Here is a 23,875-nt window from a genome sequence, read left to right on the forward strand (position 1 = left end):
CTAGCATCTGACGCTGTGACTGCTGCCAACAAGTCTATCTTAATACAAACTCTCCCAGATTTTCAAAAACATTGGAATTGCTCAAGAAAAAATATTTCTGAAATTAAAAAGAAAATCAGGAAATGTAAATTAAGTATACAGGGCTAGCTTGGGACGTCGTGTTACAAAGAGCCACCATCTTTTTTAATGGAATAATTATACCACCTAGTATCTCAAGAAAGAGTATTATCTTTAATAAAATATTCCTGATACCCATATTCGTTGAAAAGCTAGTCTTTCAGTAAAGAGAGTTGGGGATATTAATTTGCGAACTGCTTAAACGCCAAAACGAAGCGCCAATTTTCCCAAATCAGTCGCAGGTGGCAAGCTCCATACCTAGCACCGAGAAGTCTGAGACACCCGCGAGGGAAGGCACAGTGGGAGGAATCTCGCGAGAAGCAACATATTATCCATTTCCCGCGATATTTGGTACCCAGCCCTTTTCCTCTGTCTCGCAGGATCACGGTTAATCTCGCGATCTTTGGGAAGTTCCGTTGGGGAAGATGGCGGCGGCCGCGAGCACCCTTCTCTTCTTTCCGCCGGGGACTTCAGACTGAGCATTCTCGGGACGAGTAGGGACTGCTGGTGCCCTGCGTCCCGGGAGCCCGAACCAACCTGGTTCCTCCATTAGTGGTAGGGAAGGGCTTATCCTCTTGTGTAGGACTCAGGCCCTCCCCGCCGTCAGGATGAAGGCTCAGGGGGAAACCGAGGGTGAGTGACTGTGGGGGAAAGCAGGAGGCGGGACACAGCCGGGCGAGCCAATCTCTGAGAGGAGCTGGGGGCCGATGCCTCCGTGGGGGCCACTCTCCTGAGGGCGCAGAGTCTAGGAGGCGGGGTATGTGTGAGTTTTAGATTCTGACTGTACCTTCCCCGGTGACGGAGAGCTCCGACTTTGGGGAGATAGGGGCTCTCAACTTCTGTAAAGGTTTCCTGCTTATCTAGGGGCAGTCACTTAGACCTCAGAGCGTTTTTAGCCTAAAGAGATGGGAGACCAGGCGAGTAAATCTAAAACTTGCTCTTTTCAGAAGAGACGTCTTGATGATGACATAGAAACAATAATACAGAGCTGTATATCAACGTTGATGATGACATAGAAACAATAATACAGAGCTGTATATCACAGCACGGAAGATGTTCTGGCTTGAATGAAATTATTAGGTCTTTATGATATTAAAAGCCAGCAGTTCTCAAGAATGTACAGTGTTCAGACCTTGTGCTGTTGTATATTTTTAAAATGCACTGAATTTCAGTTTTTCAGTGGCTGAACTAAGAACTGCTGAAAAACAACTTTTCTGTGTAACTTTACTTAGACTCTCTAAAGTTCCACACTCCAGGTTAAATGCTTCCTTAGCATTTTGGGTATAGTTCTACTAATACAGCACACTGTTATATACCTGTCCTGTCTAATTTATTCTGAGCTTTGTAGATCAGTACTTTGCCTTACTCATCATTGTATAGTCCCTGGCACGGAATAGTTGCTCAGAAAAGTTTGATTTGAGCATTCTTATAAAGACGAAGAAAAAAGTGTACTCCTTGGGTGCAGAAGAATGACAAGTGTAAAATGGAAACTCGATGAGGCAGGAATTTTGTCTAGTTTGCTCACTGCTGTATCTTCCGCATGTAAAATAGTGCGTGAGTGAATGAGTCTTAAAAGTGGGAATTGCCAGACATTTCTCTGGGACTATAAACTAGCTGAAACAGCCACCAAACCAGTTTTCCAGAAGATGAGGCATTGGAGGAAAGAGTTGAATCTTGATTTAGAAGATGTTGCTGCCTCAACTTTGCTGACATTTTGTTCATCTTTCAGTGACACCTTCTTTGTAACATCCCCACAACTAATTATGAACTTTTCATACTTTGAATTTCAATAGTAATGTGTCTCTCTGTTTTTAAGAGTATATCTCATTTTGCTTTGTGTGATGGTTATTTTCACATTAACTTACTCACACCTCATCACAGGTCTCATCTTAGGCATATCGTTTTTGCACTGCCAGTGGTCTTCAGCACAGGTCCTTGTTAATGCGAAGCAGTACGAGAATTAGAGGAGGATTGGAGGTTGGTTCACACACTTAATCTGGGAGCCTCCTAACTCTGCTGAAAACTCATCCTTTAGTCATTGACATCTTCCTTGTTCATACAGTTTTACTTTGAATTCAAATAAGAAAAATCTGAATGGCAAATACAGCCTGTTTTCTTGATAACACTTATAAATTGATCTCATAAAACTGAAAAAAATTAAAGTCTGTATTTTCACATTGAAAACCAACTAATCATAGTAAGGCCATGTTTAAATGTATGCTCTACATATACTATGTAAGGGATTTCACGTATGTTATGAAATTATTTTGTCACTAAATGGTAGTCTTGATCCTGGAACATGATTAGAGATGGTTCTTTTTGCGGTTCTCATTAAGTTTTAATAGAAAGCAGCCCCATTCTATGGTGTTCTTTAGATTAGACCCATAGTTTGTGTGTCTTCTTGTCATTAAAAATGGATTCTTTGTATGTTTTGAAGTAAATGATATTGGAAAAGATTTTGAGTTCTTACCAGGATGAAGTATGGGAGTTTTGTTTGCAAGAACAACTGTGGAAGGTCTTGAAAGAAGAGTTTCTAATGATGTTTTCTGATTTATATCTTAGAGTCGGAAAAGCTGAGTAAGATGAGTTCTCTCTTGGAACGCCTCCATGCAAAATTTAACCAAAATAGACCTTGGAGTGAAACCATTAAGCTTGTGCGTCAAGTCATGGTGAGGACTGTGGTGAAGTGGATAAAGTATTGTGCTTAGATAATTATTTAATAAGCTAAACTCCCTGTGTAGACTTTTTCAAACTAGTTACTATAGTGGGTCTTCAGTTTTATTACCATAAAACACCTGAATACACGGAGGCTTTCAGCTTTAAAGAGTCTACCTAAGAAGGAGGTATATTTATAAAATTGTATTAATCATGAGTTATAGTACACTGGGGTATTTTAGGCAGAGGTGCTAAGAAATAACACCTCTAAGAGACATGTGTGATAGACTGGTATAGAGAAACATTTATTTTTCACTTCCTGTCAAGCTCCTTGATTCTAATGTGACAGTACTTTCATTGTATCTATCCTACTAGTAGGGTTTGCAATTCATTTTATTAACTTCAACTGTTTACTCTGTGACCCTCTTTCTCTACAGTACCGCTTCTCCTTCCTGATGCATTCACCAGTATGAGGAGCCCTTAGTTAAGTGGAAGACAGGGGGTCGGGGTTGGGAGCTGGATGGTAAAAGTTCATCCATGTGATTTCAGTGGTAGTAAAATGATGTAGGAAAACTTTACTTCTATGATTTGACCTGGGCAATGGTTATATGGATGCATTCACTTTATAATAATTCAAGGATCTCTTCATTAAAGATTCATGTACTTTTCTGTATACATGTTATACCTCAATGAAAGTACCCCTTCCTCTACCAGATCTTATAATGGGTCCAGAGTACATTGTTTAGTAGATTTATTAGAGTTTAAGATGGTCATATTACTATAGCATTAGTAAAAGAACACACTTTGCTGTCATAGACTTGTATATTAGGCTTGACTCCAGTTATTCTACCTACAGGACCTTGGACAAATTATTTGTTCTCTCTGATTCTCAGTTTCCTCATTTGGAAAGTAGACATACACAATACCAGTTTGCTTTTTCACAAAGTTTTGCTGCAAGGATCAAATGAGATAATGGACGGCAAAGTGTCATATTACTAAAAGATTTCTGTAACTAAATTCTACAAATATATGTGTGTTCTGGCTCAGGATTGTGTACATAGAAGGTTTTTTTTTTTTTTCCCCCAAGTCTTAAATAAAAGAATGGCAATTTTTCCAGTCTGGGAGTTCAGAGGCTGTCATTTTATACTGTAAGGCAGTAATATTCTAGTTTGAAATATGGTCTATAAATGATACTGTCATTAAAGAGACATCATGAGATAGAAGGTCACCATAGCTTCCATTGTCTACTTCTCACTTTTGCAGATTCAGTAACCTAATTTTATTGGTATATAAAAAGATTTTGAAGAGTTTTCAACAACTGACATACTAACAAAATCTCAGATTAACATGGAAATCAGACTGCAAATTTATTAATTTACAACAGAGGGTTTATCTTTCCAGTTACCAAAATACTGGTATCTATTGTCCAGAGCAGTGGACAGGCTCCTTGTCTATTTAAGGTAAAAGGGAAGCCAGATTATTAATTAATCAGATGTTTGTTTTGTCAGAGTGGAATTAGAGCAAAGAGAGATGGACTTAGGGCATAGAAAAGCCTGGAAAGCTATCCCTCCCTGTATTATAAAACTGTTCACACTTCTGGGGACTGGAATGCTGGCAGACAGAAACTTCTTCCCTGGATAGGGTTAGAAAAACTGAGTTTTTTTGCTGTTTGGCTTTTTTTGGACTACATACTCTGTTTCTTAGAGTCATAATTTGCCTAAGATCTGGTTGTATTTCTTAGGTTGCATGCTTATCACCTTATTATACTTAGGAATTGCCAAATTTGAGCCACCCCATTTAACTGACTGAATCTTAGGATGTCGTTTTCTTCTGTAGAAGGTTGATCTGATTTATCACATTTTGATTCTTCCTAATTTATTACTGAAAGTTAACTTATTTTAGATCTGAAAGTACCTTTTTCTACTTTCATGGATATGGATGTGTCCGTGTATGTTTGCATTTCCTCTTTTGGATGGATGGATAGAGTAACAGTTAAGAGTCTATAGATTATCTAGAATATATAGAAAATATAGAGTATATGGACTATGCCATAATCTATAGTCTATCCTGAAATACTATTACTAGGATAATGTGTATGTTTATCTGAAACACTGTTGGCTTGGTTAATTTTTACCTCAAATGTTTTCCTAATTAATATAGGAGAAGAGGGTTGTGATGAGTTCTGGAGGGCACCAACATTTGGTCAGCTGTTTGGAGACGTTGCAGAAAGCTCTCAAAGGTTTGTAAACCTCTTTGAAATATTGCTGATTTCTTAGAATCTCCCAGTTTAGGAAAGACTATTTTACACTTATGCTGGAAATACAAATTGAGATAGGTCAGCATTCTATGCTAGGTGTTGCTCTTGCTTTCATTATGGAGTTGAAGTGAGCTCTTACCTTTACTTTAGAAATACTTATTTTTGATTCATTTTGGAGGCTGGTAGAGACTCAAAAGATAACTGTTGAAGGGTAACTATAAGGCAGGGAAAGTTGTTTTTTTTTTTTCCACTTCATGTGTTCCCTCCTAATTAACTCAAGAAGAAGATGGACATTTCTACAATGTTTATAAAGAATGTTTTCAGGAAAGCAGACAAGATTCAAATCATGAGCTTGATTATTCATGCTTATAATTACTACTTGACTGTTTTTGAAGGAAAATGAAAGTGAAAACAGATTTTTCTTTGATCCATCACAAATGAATCAGCTGATTATTTTTTAAATTGTGGTAAAATGTCCATAACATAAAATTTACCTTTTTTAATCATTTTTAAATGTAAAGTTCAGTGCCATTAAGTACATTCATGTTGTATAACCATCACTGCCATCCATCTCCAGAACTTTTTCATCTTCCCAATTGAAACATTACGCATTAAACAGTAACTCTTTTCTCCTCTCCCCAACTCCTGGTAACCACCATTCTATTTTCTGACTCTAACAATTTGACTACCCTAGATACTTCATTTAAGTGGAATCGTAGTATTTGTTCTTTTGTGACTGGCTTATTTTACTTAGCATAATGTCTTCAAGGTTCATCCATTTTGTAGCATGTATCAGAATTTCCTTCATTATTAAGAAAGCTGAATAATATTATATGTATATACCACATTTTGTTTATATATTCATCCACTGATGGACATTTAAGTTATTTCCACCTTTTGGCTATTGTGAATTGTGCCACTGTGAAATAGCATGTTTGTTTTTATGTTGGTTTTGATGTTAATCTTCCTTATTCTAGCATTAGCAGATAAATGTGTCTTTTTTGAGCTAAAGATAACTTGTCCTAAATGAATAATGGAAAAGTAAGAGGAGAAAGGTCAAATAATTTTTTTTCAAATAGGTCTTTTTTTTTTTTTTTCACCTTTATTACTGCTTAGGCCACAGTTAAGCCTTACCAATGAACTTTGTGCAGATTATAAGCATTTGAACTACTGAATGTGTTTGTGGCTTTGGAAGGATGGATATACGCCTCAGGATGTTTCTGTTTTTGAAGAATACAATTTAAGTTATTTGGAGCATCCTTTGTGATTTCCTTTTTTCATCCTTTTATAGTAACATCTTTACCAGCAATGACTGACCGTTTGGAGTCTATAGCAAGACAAAATGGGTAAGTAGCGTATCTGTAGGCAGAAATGTTTAACTTAGTGTTGACTTTGGGTGGCTTTATTTATGTGTCTTCTATTAATTTTTGTTTTGATTTGTTCCTGCTAGACTGGGCTCTCATCTCAGTGCCAGTGGCACTGAATGTTACATCACGTCAGATATGTTCTATGTGGAAGTGCAGTTAGATCCTGCAGGACAGCTTTGTGATGTAAAAGTGGCTCACCATGGGGAGAATCCTGTGGTATGTGTTGTTGATATTTCACTGGAATCTGTGGGGTTTACTTAGGGACATTAATTTTAAGAGGAATTGTTGGGGTTTGAAGTAGCTTGGGTTTAGGTTTTTTCATGAGCCACTATAGAGATGATGTGATGGGCCACAACATCAATAGCTATAGAATGGAATTTAGAGTAACATGGGTCCATCTCTGACATCATCCAAAGGCTTTGACAAGAAGAAACAGCAGAGGAACCCTTTCCATTTCGTATCAACAAACGTGAGCCGCAATTGAGCAATAGGTGCTGGGGATACAGAGATAAATAATTTAAAGTTCCTATCCTCAAAGAACTTATAAACAAGAAAGACAGATAATCTTGTACATAGCTAATGTCTCTGAAAAATCCTGTAATAGAGATGTATGTAAAATGTGTGTAACAGACAGTTGGATATGGATTCCAAGGATGGCTTTAAAGAGAGGTCCTCATGTTTTAAACAAGCTAGTGAAAGTTGATTGCCTTATAAACTATTTCATATGTTTTGATCTTTAATTTCCCAATCCCATGGTTTACCAAGTAGGAAGAAGATACTTTTTGATATCTTAATATAAGGACTTTCTATAGTTTTACTGTTTTTTGTTATAGAGCATGTTGTTAATAAAAGAAAAACTTTGATGTCTTCAAAGGTCTTAAACTAGCTTGAAGTTTTAATGTAATTTCTTTAATTTCAGAGCTGTCCAGAACTTGTGCAGCAGCTAAGGTGAGCAAACGACATTTATATTCCCTGATACTGGCAGTGCTTTTCTTTTATAGCTAGATTTTGAGGATAGTCAGAAGTTACTTTCCTGAGGAACAAATTTATTTTCTCAGTCAAGATTTTTCAGAGTCTGTACTTGTTCACTTTCAGAGTTGACTTAGCTTGATTTCTTACCCTATTCTATCTATCCCAGGGTTTCTCAACCTTGACAGTATTGACAGTTTGGACTGGGAAATTCTGTGCTCTAGGGGGCTCCCCAGTTCACTGTAGGATGTTAATAGCATCCCTGGTCTCCCCGATTAGTGGCCAGTAATATCTCCTGAGTTATGACAGTCAAAAATACCTCCAGATATTGTCAGATGTCCCCTGGAGGACAAAATCACTCATGTTTGAGAACTACTGATCTAACTTGAGGAATTCTGTGTGGAACAAAAATAAATTGAACCTAATTATTGAGTCAGAGAAGGCTTGAGAAAAATTGAGTTTATACCGTGAAAAGAACTTTTTTTTTCACTTTAATTTTGAGAAAAATTGTTTTATATTTAAGGTATAAAGTTCCCATCACAGTAAAGCGCTAGGCTTGAAGACAGTCTCTTAGCAATTGATGTTTTTCCCCGACTGGCTTATCTTTGCTCTTTGAATTACGTGAAAACTTGCATCCTTAAATTTAAACCCAGAGTTAATTTTCTGGGAATTAGAGAAATTTATTACATCAATTTTATGTTTTAAATATAGTGAATTTACCAGATATCACATGGAGGTATCTTAGGAAAAAATGTTAATATTGAGGAAATAAGTTTTATACTCAGCCTTCTCAATGATCAGTTTCATGAACTTATAGCCAAATACACCAAATTTGAACCAGCTTTGAAAAACTGCAATGCAACATAAAAGATAGCCTTTTTATGAATTCATTGAATCAACACATCAAGCAACGGTATATTACCAGAATAGTCCAGGAAGGCAACGTTTCTGGTTCTAATGTGACCTGTGCTAATTTATGAACTGGTGGTCTAAAGTTAATTTGTAGGCATGTTTGGAAGTGAGAACCTTAAAAAGAATATTAACTTTTACCTGATATTTTTAATCTCTTTGTACAGATGGTAATTTTAAGATAGGGAATATATTTTGCTGCTGCTCTTGTTGCTTTTTACTTCTTCATGGCACCTTGGGCAGTAAGTGTTCAATAAATGCTCAGTAAATGCCTTACCACATGTCTGACATTATCGGAACAATTTAGCTTTCAAGAGACATTTTTTTTCCAAGTTTGAAAAAAGATATAGAGAGTTAGAATTATTGAGTGTGTTGGATTCCTAAGCCTGCCCACAAAAGTTCATTTGGCTAAGAATCCATGCCTGAATATTGGGTTCATGGTAGTAGTTTCTTTTTCCTGGGGTAAATCTAGTCATAGGAACATTTTGTTGGAATACGTGGTTTGCCTCCACAGTACCAATTCCCCTTTTTCTTAGCCTCCCATCTCTCTCCTAGTGTTCATTTTCTTTCTCTTGCCATGTACATGCAAGTGTTCTATCTTCCCAGTTTTTTTACTTATGTTTTCTCTTCAATCAAAAGTTATTTTTCCTCATGCCATCCAATCTCGGTTACAAATTAAGTGGAAAAGAAAGTGATTTATTTAACCACATCTCATTACTTAAGAGCAAATTAGTATATGAATTATGAAGTCTCTTTGACTATCTTTTATACTGCTTATTGGCACCTTTCTCCAGAAAAATGGGCAGAGAAAGGAAAACATTGCATTCCCTTTTGCTACTTTTGATCAATTCTAGAAGACTTTGGGGATGGGGAAGAATAAAGCAAATTATTAAAATTAGTTTTTATAACCATGATTTTTGGCACTTTGCTGATAAAATTGAGTAATAATTGTATGTTTTATTCTCCTTCCTCTCCCCTCTTCCCTGAACTCCTTATAGGGAAAAAAATTTTGATGAATTTTCTAAGCACCTTAAGGGTCTTGTTAATCTTTATAATCTTCCAGGGGACAAGTAAGTATTTTTATTTTTTGCTTTTGTTGGAAAAATCAATATAAATCTGTAAACCATTTGTGATTAGAAATTTACCAAGTCTTCTGCCCTAGCTCATTTGTGATTTCAACTCATACTAACAGTCTGTAGCTCAGCTTTCAACTTACTCTTTTTTTTATAACTTTTTTTCTTTACTGAAGTATAGTTGATTTACAATGTTATTTTTAATTTTTTTTTTAACAGAGGTACTGGGGATTGAACCTAGGACCTCGTGCATGCTAAGCATGCACTCTACCACTGAGCTATACCCACTCATAGAGCTTAATGTCTTTTAAAGTTGTTTTAAATAAATAATATCTGCATTATTGGATTATATTGCTAAAGATAAATTATAATCCTTGAGATATCTTCAACATACTAATTTCAAGGCTGAAAGAAATTTGTTGTTATGGAACCAGGTTTTCATTTTTATTTTTAACCTACCTGAGATTCTGTTAACCTGCTTGGCTTCTTTTCTTTCCTTTTCCTTTCTCTTCCGTTTCTTTTTGTTTCTTTTCGTTTCCTTCCCTTCCCTCCCCTCCTCTTTCTTCTTTCTTTCTTTCAAAAGATAATTAAATTTATGTCATTAAAAATAATTTTTTTTTAATGGAGGTACTGGGGATTGAACCCAGGACCTCATGTATGCTAAGAACTCGCTCTACCACTGAGCTATACCCTCCCCACCTTGATTTTTTTCTAACCATTTTAAAGGGTTTTTTTGTTTTGTTTTTTGTTTTGGTAAATTATTTCGGTTGCTTCCAATGTAGACTTGCTTTCTAGGCTTTCAGTGTTTGTGTGTGTGTGTGTGTGTGTATTTTTCAACTATTTAATTCTGGTTTTCTTCATTTACTCTCTAGCAAACTGAAGACTAAAATGTACTTGGCTCTCCAATCCTTAGAACAGGACCTATCTAAAATGGCAGTTATGTATTGGTAAGACTGGCTAAGGTGTCATTTTTATTTGACCCTTCTGGGGTCAAGTTTTATTTTCGTCTGTGCATTAGTAGGCTTCTATTTTTTTTAATATATGTTACAGGTGTATGTTACTATACATCTATATTTTACCTATGTTTTACATCTTGCCATCTCCTTTCACTTCCCAAATAATTGCATTCCATTTTCTGAATATCAGTATCCCTGAGTTGTTGGTTGATGTTTAATAGGTTTTATCAAAAGACTTATCAAACCTGGCCTCCCTTCTGATAAATAATAGTATAGTTGTATTTTTTGTTCACCTTATTACATACTGGAGTATACTTGGAAATAATCCCTTCACTTTAAAAATGAAGTACAATTGTTAAAGGTGAATTACAGTTGTCCCACAGACAGAAACAGTAGGATAGAATTACATGTTTAAGAACTGAACTCATTATCACATGGTGCACGAATACCTTCAAGGCTTAAATACAAGCAAACATAGATCATTTGTCTTGCAGGAAAGCAACCAATGCTGGTCCCTTGGATAAGATTCTTCATGGAAGTGTTGGCTATCTCACTCCACGAAGTGGGGGTATGTGATCCTATTTTGCTTCTTTAGAAAAATGTCTACTTTTAGTTGAGTTATTACTTAAAATTTCACCTTGGATTTATAAGAGGGAGATTACCAGTCATTTGTGTCTTTTTAATGATTTCTAAGATGCCAACACCTGCCCTACCCCAATTTTATTTTTTAAATTGTGAGGTAAATTGTTGCTGCTAGAATCAATACTTACGCTTCTGTTGTTTTTCATAAACTGCTGTGGATCATGTGTCCTCATATATGAAACTATTTTATTGTATATAGGTTTATATGAATGAGAATATTTTACTTCGTTTATAATTTATCTGATAAAGATGTAGTCATTAGTTTTATTTTTCATAGGTCATTTAATGAACTTGAAGTATTACGCCTCTCCTTCTGACCTGCTGGATGATAAGACTACATCCCCTATCATTTTGCATGAGAATAATGGTAAGAGTTTAACTGTAAAGCAAGTGAAGCTTTTGCTCAGTATTTTAAAAATATTTTTAAAAATTTGAATGCCTGGGCCTGCCCATACCTTCTCGTTTGCCAGTCCCAAATAAATTTTCCACCCTTACGAGATTTTTCTATTTCTACCAGAGTTGCATCTGATATATACACACACACACCTGTATGTATATACATATGTGTATGTATATACACATACATACGTAATAATAAAAACTTTGTAAGTCCTTTTGAATAAACGAATGAATGAAAAGATGTTAACCATCTGACTTGAAATGGTCTCCATTAATCATTACTTTTAAAGATAAAGAAATTAGCCAACTTACTAAAGAATTTAAAGGATGTTACTTTGAATTTGCACTTTAATATGCTAGAACATAATGAGAAATGGCCTAATACCTCATTTGGTCTCCTTGTAACTTCAATCGTTGACTATCCTATAATCGTAATTCTATTTATTTATTTATTTTTGGGGGGGAGTAAGATAATTAGGCCTATTTATTTATTTATTTTTAGAGGAGATACTGAGGATTGAACCCAGGACCTCATGCATGCTAAGCATGTGCTCTACCACTTGAGCTATACCCTCCCCCCATAATTCTATTTAAATGCATTCTGAAGTTGGAGAAAATAAGTAAATATTGGTAATGAGCCTTTACATGTTTTTTTCCTTGTACTTCCTGTATTTTATTTACTGACAGAGAAAAATATTGGTTGGTTAGAAAGGTAACTTCTGGCATTTCTAAGTTATACAGGTATTATAGTATCTGACAAATGAGGATGGACAGATTATGCAGAAGTTAGCTTTTTTGTTTTGTTTTGTATTGTTTTTTAATGTTAAGATTCTTATTATTTGTGTTATCTTTTTTCTTTCCTTTTCCCAGTTCCTCGATCTTTGGGCATGAATGCATCAGTGACAATTGAAGGAACATCTGCTATGTATAAACTCCCAATTGCACCATTAATTATGGGGTCACATCCAGTTGACAACAAATGGTAAATTAAATATAATTCTAGGGTAGCAAAGTCCGTTTTTTCAACTTTAAGTTCTTACTTTCACTTGGCTCTTCCCCCAATTGAGTTTCTAGAGATGGGCTTTTTGTTTTGTTCATTTAATTTCTCTTTTCAGTATCTGAATGTTCCACTTTGAAGTCAGCTCATGGAACACATTCTTACTCTAAGAGAGAAAGAAGAGAACTGTGCTGATTCTGCTGGCTTAATGATTGCTCTGTGGGATTTTCTTATGGAACTTTATGTTGATTTAGAGTTATGCTAGAGTAATTACTAGAGAACATCCCTCAGGATATTTGTTTGATAAAATACTGTACTGTATTGTTAACAAATAGGATATTTTGGAATTGGAGGAAGAAAGTTCAATGTGTGTGCTTTTGATAGCCTTTGTGAGTATGTGTTTATATGATACAGAGCATAAGTGTACAGATTTTTTATTTTCACATCAATTCAAAATCCCAATCCTCTACTCTTTTTTTCAAGGACTCCCTCCTTCTCCTCAATCACCAGTGCCAACAGTGTTGATCTTCCTGCCTGTTTCTTCTTGAAATTTCCCCAGCCAATCCCAGTATCTAGAGCATTTGTTCAGAAACTTCAGAACTGCACAGGTGAGTTTTAAGCATCAGGAACTAATAATTGTTATAAAAGTGAAAAGCAAACTTCAAATTCAGATTATCTTAGACCTCTTTGAGTCTTGCAGGCCTCAGAAAAGTACTGGTGGGTATAGATGTCGTGGCGCTTTGTACTAGTAAATGCTTAATAAGTACTTTTTGAATAAATGGATGAATGAAGTAGAAGTCATGAAGGGAAAACTGAGCTGTCAATGTTTTGCTCTTACTGTGATCATCATATTGATCTTTGTTTTTCCAGGAATTCCATTGTTTGAAACCCAGCCAACTTATGTACCTCTCTATGAACTGATCACTCAGTTTGAACTGTCAAAGGATCCTGACCCCATACCTTTGAATCACAACATGCGATTTTATGCTGTAAGTAAGGCCCTGTGGATTATTGATTATGTTTGGACTCCAGATCAGAATCTTCCTTTATAGGATTACTGAGGTCAGGTGACATTCTTTTGGACTGCTGGATCATACCCTGTTTCCTTAGTCAGATAGGAAATTATGGAAATCTCTGAAACATACTGAAGAAAGAGAACGAAATTCCAAAGTCAGGACACAATGTACATTTCATTGTTGAAATTTCAGGTGAAAGTCTCTTAATGGTGTTCTGAACTTTTATAAGCTTATAAGTAGGTGTTAAGAATTCTTGTTGTTAAATTCTTTCAAGCGCCATGAGTTTATAATCTGGAAAGTACTTACAAAGAAGAAAATGCTGGAATGAGTAAGTTAAGGAAGGTTTCAGAACCACATCTTGACTTGAATTTATTTGGCTGTTTGACAGTAGTCTACTAAATTAGTACCCAAATTCTGGCTCCATTATAACTATAATAGGGTGTTTTATTAAAAATACAGATTTTGCACTTATGGTTCAGGAAACTCCTTTATGCAGATTTCTGAGGTAATTTTTATGTTAGCTAGGTTAGGAAACCACTAGCAGAACATTTACAAAAAAGGGGTCTTTTCAGCCAAATGAGTAATTGGCATTTAACATCAGATGACCAAAGAATTCACTGTGGAGTTTTATTATTCACCAAGAAATTGCTGACTTTTGAGGAGTAGGTTCTCCCCCCGACCCCCCATGATTGTTTGTGGTTAGAGTACAGTGGGTGAGTAAATACTCTTTGTTTCCTTTGTTCTTTTTGCCTAGGCTCTCCCAGGTCAGCAGCACTGCTATTTCCTCAACAAGGATGCTCCTCTCCCAGATGGCAGAAGTCTACAGGGAACCCTCGTTAGCAAAATCACCTTTCAGCACCCTGGCCGAGTTCCTCTTATCCTGAATCTGATCAGACACCAAGTGGCCTATAACACCCTAATTGGAAGCTGTGTCAAAAGAACTATTCTGAAAGAAGGTACTACCTTTCCTTTTGATATACTTACTGGCAACTGGAAACTGATTAGTAATTCTCTGATTTGGTGGCCCATCATATCACCTGTGCTGCTTTAAAATACAGCTACTTGGCGGGGAGGTACAGCTTGATGGTAGAGCGCATGCTTAGCATGCACGAGGTCCTAGGTTCAATCCCTGATACTGCCTCTAAAAATAAATAAATAAGTAAACCTACCCCCCTATAAATACATACATACATACATACATACATACATACATACATACATACAGATAGATACTTGGTTTCCATACTCAAATGAACTGAGTTAGAAACTGTGGGAGGAGTTGGGAATCTAGTTTAAGCTCTACAAATAATTTTGATAGACCCAATCTGTAAATTGACATTTGGAAACCACTGTGGTTTTTTGTTTGTTTTTTTCCTGCAGTGGACTTGGTCTTTTTCTGCATGTAGTGATATAATTGGGTACCTAAGAGCCTGAACCTTGCAGCAGATACATAAAGTAGAATTTGGGATTCTATAGGAAGAGAGGATTTCTTGATATCTACATTTTAGGTTGTTAGGACAGTGTTTCCCAGCTTTTAGTTCTGAGTATATTTCCTCCCCATTCTTTGGAGAAATAATATAGCTTAAAAAGGGATGAGACGTCTGCCTTTTTCCTTTTCTCCCAGGATTCTGGAATGCTGCTGTTTTTCAAACAGTTTGCTGTTAGAAACCTCAGTGTGAATTTTGGCTGCTCTAGTTAACCATGGTTAATATTTTACTTTAGTTGTAAAGCACTTCAGTGATAGAGATGTTATCAGTGCAAATGGTAGACCAGAAGGAAGGGAAGGTAGACAAGAAATAGGGAAGGTAAATCAGGAGTGGTCTTTTATGGGAATAAGAATTGCTTTAGAAGTGAGACATTTTGGAAAGTTGGAGTAATAACACAGAGCATATGAAAGTATGCTTATGGCCCTTCTATTTCATGTATTTAAATCCTAGGAGAATTCTCCAAATAGCTTGAGGGCATTTAAAAATGAGTTTTTGTAAAACAGTTATGAAGTTATTCCTACAGAGATGCTTGCTCTCTTCCTAAGAAAGTATATGATGTTTGTCTCTGAGCTGCCAGCCTGTTTGACTTCGGAACTGATGATGACATTTATTATGTGTATTTGGCATAAATATATCATTTTACATTGTAGCCCCTCTATCAGACTACGGACTGTATGGCTAACAGCTGCAAACACTGATAGAAAGTAGGGTTTATGGCAGTGGTTGTGATACCTGCTTATCCACAGAAAGAGAACCTCCTCTTGGCCACATTTATCTTCAGAATTCACTGTCAAGGCAGGGTGTTTGTATCTGCCAAGGACTTTATCAATTTAGAGGTTAAATGCTATCATTAAAAAAACCCCTGAAGTTTAGTTACTTCATTGTTTTGGAGTATTTATAACATAAACTGGCACATTCCTTGGAATCTGATTCCTTTGGTCACTTGTGGATGATACAGTAGGTTTTGTTTATTTAACATATGTGTGGGATTTAGTTTCCAATGAAGGAGAGAAAGAATTTCATAATTAGGGATTCCTATTTACATGTCTCAAGTCTTATATTTGGTTGATGATTTGGTTGATCCTTTTCTTTGCCTTTTAGATTCTCCTGGGCTCCTCCAATTTGAAGTGTGTCCCCTCTCAGAGTCCCGTTTCAGCGTATCTTTTCAGCACCCCGTGAATGACTCCCTGGTGTGTGGTGAGTTAAATGGGTGGCTAGCACTTCTCTTAGGGCAGCAGTTTGGTCCCTTTATCTTTTTTTTTTTAAGTCAGAAGTTAAAGCTGAAACTATCTTAAATACCTCCTATATATTTTGTCTTTCAGTGGTAATGGATGTACAGGACTCAACACATGTGAGCTGTAAACTGTACAAGGGGCTGTCAGATGCACTCATTTGCACAGATGACTTCATTGCCAAAGTTGTTCAAAGGTAGCACTGGCCCTTTTCCAACAGAGTCCCATTAAAAGGTGTATAAGGAATGTTGTCTTTAGTATTAGTGAATTGGAAACTTAGGAGGAAAGCATTTAGTCACTGCTTTAAATTCACCCTTCTCTGCTTTTGGATGCAAAAGTAATAGGAGTTTTGGTTTTATAAATATCATTATAAGGCTAATAGGCAGTAAGGTAGGTAACTTCAGGCCTAACATTAGCGTTTTTTTATGAGGGAGACAGCTGAAATAAGATGTAGATCTTTTTACTCACTTTTCCTCTGTTGTCATTTTTTAACATATGTAACATGTCAAATGGCAGTATGTGGGAAGATACTTAATAGGTCAGCTTCCTAGAAACATTAATATGTAATTTTGAGATTTTTCTAGAGCAGGTATCAGTGGTCTGTTTAGTAAATAAATTTTATTGGAACACAGCCATGCCTGTTCATTTCCATATTGTCTGGCAGCTTTTGAGTGCATATGGCAGAGTAGTTGGACAGAAATCATATGATCTTCAAAAGTCTAAAATATTACTATCTGGCCCTTTAAGAAAGGTTGCTGACATGTTCTAGAGAAAAATGTTTTCAAACATGTTTATAAATATAAATGTATGTATAACATAAAAAGTGCTTTGCTTTAAAATAAAAAAGATTCCCTTCACAGTATAGCTTTGGGGTGATCTCAGCCATTAAAGGTTAGAACTTGATGGATCAAGAGATTTTTCATCAGTTAAGATAAGTCATATATCCCATTACTCACATGTGAAGCCCCAGAAAGGAGGGCATTTTCTTATGGGTTCATTATTACCATTTTTATTTTAGTTCAGCATGATATCTGATTATTTGGACTCTTGTTAATGGTTGATTTGTTTTTGGTGGCATTTGAACTGCTTATGCCTTTTGGGTTACTTGCCTTACCTAAAAACTGCTTACTGCAAACTTTTTTGCATATCTAAGTCTCAGGCAAAATTAAAGCCTGTTTTCCCAAATGAAAAATTGGTTTCATTTAGCAGCTAGTACAATGTTAACTAATGTTTTTCTTTCTTATTTTACAGATGTATGTCCATCCCTGTGACGATGAGGGCTATTCGGAGGAAAGCTGAAACCATTCAGGCCGACACCCCAGCACTGTCCCTCATTGCAGAGACAGTTGAAGACATGGTGAAAAAGAACCTGCCCCCGGCTAGCAGCCCAGGGTATGGCATGACCACAGGCAACAACCCAATGAGTGGTACCACTACACCAACCAACACCTTTCCGGGGGGTCCCATTACCACCTTGTTTAATATGAGCATGAGCATCAAAGATCGGCATGAGTCGGTGGGCCATGGGGAGGACTTCAGCAAGGTGTCTCAGAACCCAATTCTTACCAGTTTGTTGCAAATCACAGGGAACGGGGGGTCTACCATTGGCTCGAGTCCGACCCCTCCTCATCACACGCCGCCACCTGTCTCTTCGATGGCCGGCAACACCAAGAACCACCCGATGCTCATGAACCTTCTTAAAGATAACCCTGCCCAGGATTTCTCAACCCTTTATGGAAGCAGCCCTTTAGAAAGGCAGAACTCCTCTTCCGGCTCACCCCGGATGGAAATGTGCTCGGGAAGCAACAAGACAAAGAAGAAGAAGTCTTCAAGATTACCACCTGACAAACCCAAGCACCAGACTGAAGATGACTTTCAGAGGGAGCTATTTTCAATGGATGTTGACTCACAGAACCCTATCTTTGATGTCAACATGACAGCTGACACGCTGGATACGCCACACATCACTCCAGCTCCAAGCCAGTGTAGCACTCCCCCAACAACTTACCCACAACCAGTACCTCACCCCCAACCCAGTATTCAAAGGATGGTCCGACTGTCCAGCTCAGACAGCATTGGCCCAGATGTAACTGATATCCTTTCAGACATTGCAGAAGAAGCTTCTAAGCTTCCCAGCACTAGTGATGACTGTCCACCCATTGGCACCCCTGTTCGAGATTCTTCAAGCTCTGGGCATTCTCAGAGTGCCCTCTTTGACCCTGATGTCTTTCAAACCAATAATAATGAAAATCCATACACTGATCCAGCTGACCTTATTGCAGATGCTGCTGGAAGCCCCAGTAGTGACTCTCCTACTAATCATTTCTTTCCTGATGGAGTAGATTTCAATCCTGATTTGTTGAACAGCCAGAGCCAAAGTGGTTTTGGAGAAGAATATTTTGATGAAAGCAGCCAAAGTGGAGATAATGATGATTTCAAAGGATTTGCTTCTCAGGCACTAAATACTTTGGGGGTGCCAATGCTTGGAGGTGATAACGGGGAGACTAAGTTTAAAGGCAACAGCCAAGCTGACACAGTTGATTTCAGTATTATAGCAGTGGCTGGTAAGGCTTTGGGTCCTGCAGATCTTATGGAGCATCACAGTGGTAGCCAGAGTCCTTTATTGACCACTGGGGACATAGGGAAAGAAAAGACTCAAAAGAGAGTGAAGGAAGGCAATGGCACCAGTAATAGTAGTTTGTCAGGGCCAGGATTAGACAGCAAACCAGGGAAACGCAGTCGGACCCCTTCTAATGATGGCAAAAGCAAAGATAAGCCTCCAAAGAGGAAGAAGGCAGACACTGAGGGAAAGTCTCCATCTCACAGTTCTTCTAACCGACCTTTCACCCCACCTACTAGTACAGGTGGATCCAAATCTCCAGGCAGTTCAGGACGATCTCAGACTCCCCCAGGTGTTGCCACGCCACCCATTCCTAAAATCACTATTCAGATTCCTAAGGGAACTGTGATGGTGGGCAAGCCCTCCTCTCACAGTCAGTATACCAGCAGTGGTTCTGTGTCTTCCTCGGGAAGTAAAAGCCACCATAGCCATTCTTCCTCATCTTCTGCTTCCAACTCAGGCAAGATGAAAAGCAGTAAATCAGAAGGTTCATCAAGTTCCAAGTTAAGTAGCAGTATATATTCTAGCCAGGGGTCTTCTGGATCTAGCCAGTCCAAAAATTCATCCCAGTCTGGGGGAAAGCCAGGCTCCTCTCCTGTTACCAAGCATGGACTGAGCAGTGGCTCCAGCGGCACCAAGATGAAACCTCAAGGGAAGCCATCATCACTTATGAATCCTTTAAGTAAGCCAAACATATCCCCTTCCCATTCAAGGCCACCTGGAGGCTCTGATAAGCTTGCCTCTCCAATGAAACCTGTTCCTGGTACTCCCCCATCTTCTAAAGCCAAGTCCCCTATCAGTTCAGGTTCTGGTGGTTCTCATATGTCTGGAACTAGTTCAGGCACTGGCATGAAGTCATCTTCAGGGTTAGGATCCTCTGGCTCACTGTCTCAGAAAACTCCTCCATCATCTAACTCTTGTACATCATCTTCCTCTTCCTTTTCCTCAAGTGGCTCTTCCATGTCATCCTCTCAGAACCAGCATGGGAGTTCCAAAGGGAAATCTCCCAGCAGGAATAAGAAGCCGTCCTTAACAGCTGTCATAGATAAACTGAAGCATGGGGTTGTCACCAGTGGTCCTGGGGGTGAAGACCCAATGGATGGCCAAATGGGGGTGAGCACAAATTCTTCTAGCCATCCTATATCCTCCAAACATAACATGTCAGGAGGAGAGTTCCAGGGCAAGCGTGAGAAAAGTGATAAAGACAAATCAAAAGTTTCCACCTCGGGGGGCTCAGTGGATTCATCTAAGAAGACCTCAGAGTCAAAAAATGTGGGGAGCACAGGTGTGGCAAAAATTATCATCAGCAAGCACGATGGGGGATCCCCCAGCATTAAAGCCAAAGTGACTTTGCAGAAACCTGGGGAAAGTAGTGGAGAAGGGCTCAGGCCTCAGATGGCCTCTTCCAAAAACTATGGCTCTCCACTCATCAGTGGTTCCACTCCAAAGCATGAGCGTGGCTCCCCCAGCCACAGTAAGTCACCAGCATACACCCCCCAGAATCTGGACAGTGAAAGTGAGTCAGGCTCCTCCATAGCAGAGAAGTCTTATCAGAACAGTCCCAGCTCAGATGATGGCATCCGACCTCTTCCAGAATACAGCACAGAGAAGCATAAGAAGCACAAAAAAGAAAAGAAGAAAGTAAAAGACAAAGATAGGGATCGGGACCGTGACAAAGACCGAGACAAGAAAAAATCTCATAGCATCAAGCCAGAGAGTTGGTCTAAATCACCCATCTCTTCAGACCAGTCCTTGTCTATGACAAGTAACACAATTTTATCTACAGACAGGCCCTCAAGGCTCAGCCCTGACTTTATGATTGGGGAGGAAGATGATGATCTTATGGATGTGGCCCTGATTGGCAACTAGGAACCTTTTTAAGATTAAAAACATGGCCAGAAAACAAAACAAAACAAAACTAATAAGTGTATAGGCAAACCACCATGAGGGCTGAGTCAGATAGGTCTGCTTTCATGTTTAAGAATCTTAAATGGCATGGCTTTGACATGAGTGGGGTGAATTTAGAAGGGCACAGCCAGACCCTACTAAAGAGACCATAAGGTTTCATTCCTGATTACCAAGAATCACTTGTTCCTTTGCCAGGAAAGAAAAAAAAAAGTTAAAATACTTGCTTATGAAAGGGAGGGGGTGGGAAGGGCTTAGGGAGAGGGAAGGGTGGGAAACAGTTTTGTGGGAAATATTCATATATATTTTTTCTCCCTTTTTCCATTTTTAGGCCATGTTTTAAACTCAGTGCATGTATTTGAAGGGCTGGGCAGAAAATGAAAAAGCAATACATTCCTTGATGCATTTGCATGAAGGTTGTTCACCTTTGTTTAGGTAGTTGTCCATTTGAGGCATGGGCAAATGAAGGACTTTGGTTATTTTGGACACTTAAGTAATGTTTGGTGTCTGTTTCTTAGGAGTGATTGGGGGAGGGAAGATGATTTTAGCTATTTATTTGTAATATTTTAACCCTTTATCTGCTTTTATACAGTGTTTCTTTCTAATTCTATAAGCTTCAGAGTTCAAAATGATGGGAGGTGGAAGAGGGAGGCTTATTTGGTGGTAGGGAGCTTGTAGCTTGTGCTGGTTACCGTAGTGTCAAGCCCCAGCAGATTAGTCAGAGCCCGCCTTTGTAGTTAAGTAGAAAAACCAAAATGGTATTTTTATTTTAGGAAGTTTTGCATAGGGTTCAGACATCATAGGAATATTAGGAGTTATCTCCCTGTGGAGGTATTGATTTATAGTTTTTTTTTTCCTTTAAAAAAAAAAACTGGGCTGGCTTTTGGGGATGTAAACTTGTTTTCAGATGCAGTAAGGCTTAATGTGGGGCAGCCTCCCGACCCAGTGGCATGAAAACCATTACAGAATTAATAGTTCTCCTATTTCCACAATGTGCCAAAAGTCCACATCCCAGCATTTTGTTTGTAGGAGAACTGATGCCATTCCTGAGAGCTGGGCTCCTTGTTTCCCTTCATCACAAGGATAAGGAGTCCAGACTTTAATCACTCCACTATATGCTCCCTTAGATAAAACAGTAAAAAAAAAAAATTGCAGCCATAGTTCACTTAAAACAGTTTCAAGCTCACTTGAAGTAATGGGGGCCTGGAATGCTAGGTGGGCATGAAGATAAACCCTTGCTACTATGTAGCAACACAATTGGACCTTTTTGGAGGAACAGGTCTGAGTCTGGATCCTGGGGGACATCAATAAGAAGCCCTTCTCATAAATATGGAAATCCAGGAGACCATGAGTGCAACACAAGTTCTCAGTATTTGGAGGGTCCTCTCAAAATTCTGCGGCCTTACTTTGATTTTGACACCTGCACTGTGCCATTCCTGATGATTCCATTCAGGATCTGTATCAGCAGGACGGGGCACGATCCCCAGCACAACTCTTCTGGATTTAAAAAAAAAAAAAGCCAGGTGATTCATTTGTGTGTGTATGTGTGTCATAAATGGAGTGACTTCATCAGATACTGAAGATTTCTATATTCAGCTCTTTCTGCAGGTTGGAGTTAGCATAGAGTTGGAAAAATCAGCTTTGGCTTTCTTTCCTGACTGTCTCTGATTTCCTTTAGTGTTCTCCCTTTTCTGGTCATCAGCTCTCAACAACTCTGCCACTTTTGTGTCCCAAGGTAATAAGAAGTAGGAAACGAAACATTGCAAAGTGGAGCAAGAAAAGTTATCGGTTACCGTATCAGAGTCAATGTCTTGGGTGACACTAAGGAGGACATGGGCAAGGTGATACCAGAGTGCTTTATCTTGTGATGCTGATACAGTAGCAGCCTCTCAGACATACAACCAGGTTGGATTTCTCACAAGTTTCTCACCTAGTTTTGAATCCTATCCCATTGGTTTCTGCAGGAAAAAAAAAAAAAGTTGTTTTAAAGTTTGTTCTGGGTGGGGATAATCTTACGGGAATGTACTGCATAGTATCAGGGGCTCAGCTCCCCCAAGCAGAGCCAACAAATACCAAAATGAGTAAACTGGGAAGCTTTTTTCTCTCTTTCTGTCTTCATCCCAGATCAAAGAATCCCGAGTTAGGATCTGGATGAAGGATAAGCCCCTGAATTGTCGATGGGCACACCCCACACACTGACCCAGCATCTGAACTTGCTTAACAGGGAGCCGGGGCTAAACTGCTTCACCCTGCCTGAGAACCAGGGAGCACTGCATTTCTCCACAGGGTGGAGGAGAAGAGGCAGAATAAATCAAGCCTGGGACACCTCCCTCCTGTCTAGGTGTACTCATTCTCCTGTTTCAAAAGACGGCAAGGACATGAAGTCAACTTCTACCTATCTTCTGCTGCTGGTGTCTTATGTATTCTTAGTTTGACCTGATTCCTCTTCTGTCTTTTGGCTTCATGTTAGGGGTTCTTGGTGAAAATCTGCTCTGATGTACATGAAGATTCCAGGTTCAAAATCAGTGTCTTTCAAAAACAAGTATTTGGGGGGGTGGGGTGGGGAATGAAGCAGAATATAATTGCCAAAACTAGACTTGAGGTTGGTGACTCTTGGAAAGATTTTCCTTAAGGCCTAGGGCTGAAAATTTAGTGCAGCACTATTATGAATTCTCAGAAGAAACCCTTCGAGGGAGCCAGTGAGTCGTAGTATCCACGAGTCACTTAAAGCAGATGCCATTTTAGGAAACTCATTCACAATCTAGGCAATCTTACTTTCTTTGACCCCCCCCCCTTTTTCAATTCCTCTTCCCCCTTACTTCTACCCTTGAGTTAAGTTTTTTGAAGGGTTGGAAGTACTTAACATCTCAGAAGCAAGGTTGGGAAACATGCTCAGTTGTAAAAGCTGAGCTTTAAATTTTGAGTTTTAAAAATGTACATCAGGAGCAGTTGGGGAGGGTCTTTTCTAAAAAATCTTTCAAATTTGATTTTCTGTGCGTATGGCCGTTCTGTAAATACTTCGGGGTTTTTCATTTTTTGAAAGTAGACAAATCTGTGGGATTTTTTTCCCAAAACATTACAAAAACCTGTTTATTTACATGCAAATAAATTTCTTTGATAAAAAGCAACATGCCTCCTACGTGTAATAAATTTTTACCTTTGAATGATTTTCATTTATTCGGCTTTTTAAAAGTCCAATCAAAAAAATGTTTAAATAACAAAAGTAAAAGACTTCCCTGAGTATTCCTTGAATGAGTTAACTGGAAAGAATAGT

The 23,875-nt window shown here is 38.3% G+C and overlaps 1 protein-coding gene across 1 annotated transcript; it reads left to right on the plus strand.

Moving 5' to 3' along the window:
* The first annotated feature begins 509 nt into the window (after positions 1–509).
* Positions 510–23,729, plus strand: MED1 (mediator complex subunit 1). Its single transcript, XM_006214241.4, has 17 exons — positions 510–750; positions 2,680–2,786; positions 4,933–5,011; positions 6,321–6,375; positions 6,480–6,612; positions 7,316–7,344; positions 9,273–9,344; positions 10,220–10,294; positions 10,798–10,871; positions 11,223–11,312; positions 12,215–12,326; positions 12,825–12,949; positions 13,212–13,330; positions 14,112–14,313; positions 15,946–16,041; positions 16,167–16,272; positions 17,328–23,729. The coding sequence occupies exons 1-17, from the start codon at positions 726–728 to the stop codon at positions 20,563–20,565; spliced, it is 4,737 nt and encodes a 1,578-aa protein (XP_006214303.2). The 5' UTR covers positions 510–725; the 3' UTR covers positions 20,566–23,729.
* Positions 23,730–23,875: the final 146 nt, after the last annotated feature.

This window comes from Vicugna pacos, chromosome 16 (genome assembly GCF_048564905.1).
Source record: "Vicugna pacos chromosome 16, VicPac4, whole genome shotgun sequence".
Lineage (NCBI taxonomy): Eukaryota > Metazoa > Chordata > Mammalia > Artiodactyla > Camelidae > Vicugna > Vicugna pacos.